The following is an 8,312-nucleotide window of genomic DNA, read 5'->3' as shown; positions in this document are numbered from 1 at the left end:
ATGGCTACGCTCAAACCAGATTATGGCGCCGTGCATGTGGCGTGAATCCTTGGTCGAATCAACCACCGTGCACCCAACATTACAAAAGTACCCTGTAGATCTACTGTGTAGCTGTATCTGTGTGTACGTGTGACTGGATTTGACTTTGGAAAGCGACAAAAAAAAAAAAAATGGTTCTACTGCATCAGTACAGCAGTGCATGCATGCTATTCTCAGTACTGTATCTGCATTGTTTGCCAGAACTGCTCGTTGTTGTCTTCGATGAATATAGTCGCCATGCCTGGGCACAGTCGAAGGGGAAGCTGCTACTCGGACACCAATAGTAGCAGAGGACGTAGCCCTGATCGTCGTGGTCCGCATGTCCATCGACATCATAAGGAGACAATTCCAAATCGACGACGTGGTCATGTAAGTGCCAAGTTTTGAACAGGTGTGTTCATTTATTTGCTTTTTATTTCCTCGGACTCTCCTCTAGTTGCAACTGGGAGACCTCCCCAAATTTCTAGAGCTATGTCTTCCCCGGGTGTTCACACACATAGCATTAATCTTGGGCTGTACCCCTAGGTTCGTCTGGGAAGTTTGTTACATACTTCTGTGTTTTGTTCATATCCACTCGACTGCTTGTAATCCAGACGAGAAGTCGATCTCGAAGTCGCCAGCGCTCTCCGCTGACCCGCAGAGAGCGCGGTGGCCGACGGATATCTTGGAGTCACAGTCGCTCACATCGTAGACACGCACCACGCCACGTTCACCATCGTGACAGGAGCTCCCGCAGCAGAGACAGGCGGCGGCGGCCTGAACGACGTCGTCATCGTTCTTCCACTGCATCTCGCTCTCCTGCAAGACGAGATCGCAATGGTCACCATGGTCCGGAGAAACACCGGCACCAGAGAAGCCCAGAGTCATCCGGTCACTCATCGGCATGCGCGTCAGGATCGGGCACAAGTGGCCGAAGTAACAGCGACGACAGGTCCAGATCTCCCACCCCGCTCCGGCAAGAAGTCGCTGCACCGGGACGCTCTCCCATGCAGGACTCTGACGGACATCTCATTTACAAATCGGGCGATTGCGTTGGACGATGTTAGCTCCATTATGTTGCACTAAGTATACATCTTGTCTATCCGGGGTGGGGTGTTTTCTGGGCTGTTAAACTACACAATGGCATAGCCGTTAAAGGGGCTTCAAAGCTGGAGTGGGGAAGGGCTGGGGTACCATTGGGTATTGTAGTACCATATAGCTGGGGAAGGTGACCAAGGGGTATGTGTATCTGTAGATACATGTACATGGCACATTTATACATTCGTATCAGTTAGGATTGTTTCGGTTCGGTTCTTACGCAGGGAAAGTCTCCGAAACCGGGGGAAAGAGGGTGGGGGGGGGGGGGGGCTGGATGTCAACATGCTCTGTTAGTCATGTTTAAATAAAAACAAATGTTTTTGTGTGTGTGGATTCTGAATTTGTCACGTTACTCGTATGTTGTTACAACTGAGTGCACTATATGCTTGTCTGATTTGTGAGCCTATTTGGTACACCGTATGGCATACCATATCACATGCCTAGCCTTTCCCAATTGCTGTCTTTTGTTCTCTGTCAAATCTAGTCATGCCGCTGCTGCTGCTGCTGCTGTCGCGTGTCGTCGACTGCACCACCTCTGTCCTATTGTTATTTGCCACTCATATGTATGTGTGTGTGTATGTGTGATGATGTGCTTTGTTGTAGATGAGATTGGCTCTACTCTCGGCGAGGGGACGTTTGGCAAAGTTGTGTCTTGCATCGACCAGTAAGCTACGCTGTATGGAAGGGCTTCGCATTGCTGTTACTGAATACGGTTACGTTGGGTGCTGAAGAGCGGGAATCTCCTTTTCGGGCTAGTCGTGTTCTTGTTTTCAAGTGCTAGTAGCCAGTTTCCTCGTTCTTGCTTGTACTTCAAGTCCATACAGTCTATTTCATGTAGTACAGGTGTACTGCACACATGGTGTTCCATAGAAAAGAAGCAGCTGGTGTTCCTAAAGTGCGGTTCAAAGTATGGATCTCGAGACTTTTTCAAAGAAATCAAATTTGCTGAGAAATTTCTTTGGGATATTTTCTCAGGCAGTTCCCCCAATGTTTCCCATACATTACAATTTCGGACATTTTATGCACAAAGGGATCAAAGATGTTATGTGGTCTAGATGCCGGCCTAATGGTTTTTTGAAAGCAGAGGTCTGAAATGCACTGTAATCTTTGCTTCCAGACTGGCATGATGTTAAATGTTGGTGATTTCCTAGTCTGGACATTGGACTCTGGCCCTCAATGTCACTATGCATGTACTTTGTGTTCCAGACGAAGATTTGTGTGTGTGCCCCTCTAAGCATCCTGCTCGGAGGTTCAGTGTTCAGTTCCACTGATCTGTGTTGGCGTCTTTGTTCTTTTCTGTTCTTCATTGTCCACTAGTGACGGGCAACGACAGGTGGCTGTCAAGGTGATCAAGAGGGTGGACCGCTATCGGGCTGCAGCGAAAATAGAAGTCGAAATCCTAAAAGACATTTCGGAACGGGACCGGGATGGGAAAGCGTGAGTTCTCACTTGCACTGTGATTCTTTGTTGGCTCGTCCTGGAGCAATCCAGGCCTGTCATTTTTTTCTTTTTTTTCACAACTTGGAAAGTGTTGTAGTCTTATGAATATGTGATGCTTCAAACAGCTGCTTAGATCGAATAGCAACACTGACCAACACTCAGGCGCTGCAATTCTCACTTAGTCTTTCCTTAGATGTGTTTGAGTGTTTTAGTCGTCTAGCCATCCTCGGGAATTAAGTGCCGGTAGGCATGAGCTTGACAGTTGTTCTGTGAGAAAGTAATGATGTTTTGTGAGACATTTACAAGAAGGCCGTTTGCTGTATCTACTTTAGTTATGCATCCCCCTCCTGTGCTGCAAAGAACGTGGTGTGTTGCCTGTAAGAGCATGAACTGAGTGTGGTCAGTAGTTTCCTTTGCGTCTTTGACATCTATTTCTTTTGAAATGTGTGTGTGTGTGTGTGTGTGTGTGTGTGTGTGTGTGTGTGTGTGTTGTGATCTCCAGGAACTGCATTCACTTACTGGATTCGTTTGAATTTCATGGACACGTTTGCTTAGCGTTTGAACGGCTCGGTGATAGTCTCTATGATGTTCTGGTATGTATGACAAGTACTGATTGAAAGCATACCTTCGTTTTGAGTGTCATTTTTCATCTTCTTTTCACACGGGAAAGTGTACCAACCTCCTGGCTTTCTTTACGCTTCATTATTAGGGGAAGGATACAATGCAAAGTAGCTGCTTCCATGGGTGCGGTCCTCATCTCGTGTTGTTCCCTGTTGCCGGCGCGTGTTGTAATGGTGTGTGCATTGTGTTGTGTCTGACTGTGTTGTATCTGACCAGGATAAGAACAGGCACTATGGCTACCCTATGCAACAGATTCGACACATATCGTACCAAGTCGCTGCTGGTCTAAAGTGTGAGTTTTATCTGTTGGTCTGGCTGCCAGGTATCAGTGGCATGTGGGATTTGTAGGTGCGGAGCTGGGTGAATTATATGGTTGTTTAGAAGATACTGCTGCATTTTCACCTTCCCAAGTGTGGTGATTATTTCGTCACCTTTAGGGTGGTGAGATTGTAACATGTCACTACCTCACTGTCGTGAGTTTGCACTTTCCTACTCTTTGCTACTCTCGCTGCTAAATTAGTTTGAGGCTGTTCTTGTGCGTGATGTTGCTCTTTGCTCTTTGCTGGTATCATGTCATGCCCTAGCCCATGCTGTGATGTGACGCAAAGAGCGACAAATTCTCACTTACTAAGAACTTGCACATATATCTACAGCGTATCGTGATGCAAGCCTGGCATTTGCTGGTCTTGCTTACGAAACGAGCACCTGGTTTGCTCCTGTCCTTTGCAGATGGAAGTTGGTAACTTCTGTCTTGTAACTTGACTTGTGCTACACGTTTACAGCACGAGACCTAGTACTAGTTTCCCTTAGTCAACTTCTTTGGGGTGTGCTTCTTTTCTCTCGGGTTGATTTGTAATGGCCTTGTTGTTTGAGTCACCCACTCTGTTCTTCTTTCCCTGTGCATGCAGTCCTGCATCGAATAGGTCTCACACACACGGACTTGAAACCTGAAAACATACTCTTCATCAACTCGGATGCCGACCAGCAGTACAACTTACATGTGGTGAGTCAGTGCTGTTGCTGTTGCTGGTTGTGCCCGTGCTTTTGTCCTACTGTTGTCTGCCTGAAAATCGCAATGTGACGCATGCTGCAGTGGAAGTGGGTAGTGCTGCGAGGAGATGATTTATGGATTGACTTGTGTCCTTCCGCTAGCGATTGCTGCAATGCCTGCCTGTCTCTTTGCATCACTTGGCCAGTTGTCATTACTGGCTCATTGGCAGATGCGATGCTTGCCTGCGTACCTTTATGCAAACATGCAACACGATTGAAATCTGTTCCATTCGGTGTTTCGCAGAGAAAAGACCAATAATATCCTAATACAATGCGATCTCCAGAAACTTCAAATGCTATCATTCATTACTCCATCGCATCTACTGCATGTACCGTAGTTCCGTGCATATAAGCCCATGGGCTAATATATGAAATAATGCATTTTCCAGGAAAATAAATCAGTAATAATGGTTCGTTTTTTAGCCCTGGGCCTATATTCGAATTTTGAAGGCAGCTGGCACGCGAAAAAGTAAAAGTCCGTGCGCGGTTGTCCGCCTACCATAGGTGCCGGTACTGGTAATGTAGTCTGCACTGACATGCTGTACTACGGTGTTTGGGTCTGTTTATTAGCCCATGGGCCTATAAACGGAGGTGGGCTTATATCCGGATATAGGCCCATGGGCTTATATGCGCGGAACTACGGTGTACCTGTTACCAAGAGTGTACCCCAAGAATGTGCAACTCTGGTCTCCAAGCTATAGGTGCCCTGCACAGCGCTTCCTTCGTTACATTGTGAAATAACGATCAAGATGGCTGAATTTGAGTTTAGCCCCGGTCTACAGTCCATTCATAAAAAGATGGGTCCTGGCTCTGGCGAGCTCCCGTATTTGGCGATTTTTCGTGATTTCATCGTACACAGTGCAGTGCTGCGAACTTTGAAATTTGAAAAAGGGTCCAAAAAGGGTGCCTGAACTGGGGTTCGAACCGCAGAATGCACTGTTGCAGGCGGGGTCAAACGGCCTGGATTTTGATGGTTTTTCCCAATTCAGTGCTTTTGGGGCAAAACCTGGCCGAAATCCTATTCTTGCTATGGCTTGCTTTTTGGACAAAAAAACTTCAGAAACATAATTGGAAGAGGATTCCATATGGGATTGCAGAAAAAAATTCTAAAAAAACTCAACGTTTGACCCATTTATGGCCAAAAGCTAGAAGTTCATTTTTTTCTGAATGGACTGTAGGCGTAATACCGTAGTTTTGAAGGCAATTCCTGTGTGCGGTGCATCACGTACTCAACCATCTGATGTCTCAGAGAAGAACCTACCTGTATTTGGCTGCTGGAAACCGATGCAGATCAATCATGACACAAACGTCCCAGCTGATTCCCCAGTCCGTGGCTACATAAATAATTTGGGCAGTCCCCTTGTGCAGTGTTGCATACTCTTGGGGTCATGAACACTTGTTAGTACTTTTAGAAGAATGTTTCGTTTGCATTCTCCTTAGCCCATTCATGTGCTTGTATGCTGTCTTTTCATTGCCGGTGCGCAGAAAAAGACGATAAATATAGTCCGTGATGCGCGGATCAAACTCATCGACTTTGGTTCAGCCACGTACGATGAGGATCACCACGGGCACATTGTCGCGACTCGCCACTATCGTCCAATTGAAATTATTCTTGGTGAGTGCTCGAGTGTCTGCGTGTGTGTGTGCACATGTATGCTCGTTTGTTCTTGTTGTGATACGCTTATTTTGCAAGTATTCTATGTGTGTGCGCTCGCGCGCGTGTCTACTGTTGTGGCATATCAGACTTTTACCAATTTCTCTTGTCATGTGTGTGGTATGGTATGGTGTGTACTGTTGAATATCGAGTTCAGTGGTTTTACGCTGAACGCTTTCAGCCCTTCGACTAGAGAGCATGCGGTGCGCTTCTTAGACATGGCAGTGTAACGGTTTGGGTGATAAAATGTGTTGTTACTACTGCTTTTTTTCTCCTTAGAGCTGGGCTGGTCTCACTCATTGGATCTGTGGAGTCTTGGTTGTATCATGTACGAGTTGTACACGGGCCAGACACTGTTCCAGACGCACAGCAATCGAGAACACATGGCCATGATGGAAGAGTACATTGACCGAATACCCACTCCAATGGTTAAGAAAAGCCCGTGAGTTCTTCTCTTTCTCTGTGTGTGTGTGTGTGTGTGTGTGTACCTTCGAAAGTACGATGTCCACACGCACTCATACTACCTACGATTCTCAAATGATATTGTATCTTCGCATGCGGTTTCTTGAAACCTTGGGCAATACCATAGAACTGCCACTGGAGTTGCAATGAAAGTTGGATCAGTGTGGTCAAACCCCTCACACTCTCGTCCTCCCTGGTTTGTGCAAGCCCTTCGCATTATGATGTTCTGACTTCATTTCCTGTCACTGTAGTCAGCTCTGGTACAGGAGAATGAGTCGAAGATCGCACCTGACATTGCAAACATTCTGCCATGAATCACACCCCCCTTGTTCATACGCACTGGACACTGGACTGACCAGTCCAGTGTACTGTAAAACTCTGTTGGCAGTTGCATTTCTAGATTGTCGCTGTCTTCATCCACGCGTGTGTATGCTGTTGATTGGTACTGTACAGGCAGACAATTTCGTCGGTCAATAATTTCGTCCAACTCCAAAGAGAGGGAGTTCGTCCGGTTTTAAATTTCGTCCATGGATCATAAGAGTGTATTGAAAAGCTGGACAAATCAACATTCGTCCGGCATTTAATTTAGTCCAGAAGTTGTGTGGCATTGCTACATCTTTGATGTTGAGCACTTTTTTTCGCAGCTGTGGGTTCTCATCTTACTGTGTATGTATTGTAAAACAGAGAGGTTCCAGGCTGTCCAAGAGAGTGCTCAATACCGAGTGGTGGAGCTGGTTCAAACAACAGGAGGACAGAGAAAGTGTTTTTACTCCAGTTTCACGCACTACGCAATCATCAGAAAACAGTTTCTGATGATCGCTTAGTGCGTGAAACTCGGAGTAAAAACACTTTCTCTGTCCTATTGTTTGTATGTATGTATTGTGTATGAGTACTCGTACATGTACTAAGTATGCATAACCTGATCATGAGATGTTGATGTATCCGTTCCTGTTTCTTTCAGTGCCCGTCATAGATATTTTCATTCCGACTACACTTTGGACTGGGATCGGCGTGGCCGTGCTCACCGCTTCATTCGAGAACATAGCCGATCTCTGAAGGTTAGCGCAGGTCCACTGGTGTGTCTTGGCTGTTGGTGCCGCTGCTTGTTCCGTTACTTGTCGGCGTATGTCTTTGTTCTTGCACATGTTTGGTTTGCAGCAATTATACTTCTACCGTACATGTACTTGGAAAGTACAAGTAACTATTTCTTGTTCTCCTCATTCTCTGCCTTTCAGTCATTCAAGTGTTCCGATGACAGTGACCCGGATGTTGAGGACCTATTCGACCTCATAATCAAGCTTCTGGTGTACGAGCCGAAGCAGCGCTACACTGCATCGCAATCCCTGCGTCACCGCTTCTTCGACATGTACAAGTAGACATGTGCAGCCTCCTGCCTGGCCTGCTCCATTGAGCAGCCAGTCACGTGACACTGAAACATCCCTTGACTTCAGCTTGCATGATTATTTCTTTTAAAAAACTTGCATGCCCTTGAAACTTCATCAGAAATCCTTTGGACACGAAAACACTGTCGGCCATAATCTATGCAACTGCATCACGGAACCACATCTCATAAAATTATCACACTGCTGATGTTACCCATGCTCCTGCTCCACTGCTGCATAGTTAGAATGCTGAATGTAGCTGGTCTAGATTATTAATTATCAGAGATTTTATAACCGTAAAGTGTAGTCATTCCTACGGAATCTAGCCGGGTGTGTCGTATCGTCTTGGCTTTTGTATTTCGACTTTTTTCTTCGCTCGTTTTGTTGAGCATCCTGTGTACGTCGTACCAGGTGTCATCAGCCAATGTTCTCCCCGTGTATGCCATGGCCATCACACAGTCTGTAGATTGGCCAATTTTCATGGTTGACTTTATCTTACACTCTCTTTATCGGTCTACAGTATTTAAGATACAGTAGTACCAATGTTTCTATGCAACAACACCATGTGGGCCATGCCACACAAAGAA

At 46.1% G+C, this 8,312-nt stretch overlaps 1 protein-coding gene across 1 annotated transcript; it reads left to right on the top strand.

The window, feature by feature from the left end:
* The first annotated feature begins 188 nt into the window (after positions 1–188).
* Positions 189–8,312, top strand: LOC135809540 (dual specificity protein kinase CLK2-like). Its single transcript, XM_065322900.1, has 11 exons — positions 189–408; positions 633–1,080; positions 1,720–1,780; positions 2,434–2,553; positions 3,059–3,149; positions 3,394–3,469; positions 4,086–4,180; positions 5,713–5,842; positions 6,161–6,323; positions 7,305–7,401; positions 7,579–8,312. Exons 1-11 carry the CDS (start codon positions 262–264, stop codon positions 7,717–7,719), a joined length of 1,569 nt encoding a protein of 522 aa, XP_065178972.1. The 5' UTR covers positions 189–261; the 3' UTR covers positions 7,720–8,312.

Source organism: Sycon ciliatum, chromosome 2 (genome assembly GCF_964019385.1).
Source record: "Sycon ciliatum chromosome 2, ocSycCili1.1, whole genome shotgun sequence".
Lineage (NCBI taxonomy): Eukaryota > Metazoa > Porifera > Calcarea > Leucosolenida > Sycettidae > Sycon > Sycon ciliatum.
The sequence above is the reverse complement of the archived record's forward strand: the minus strand, read 5'-3'. Positions and strand labels throughout refer to the sequence as shown.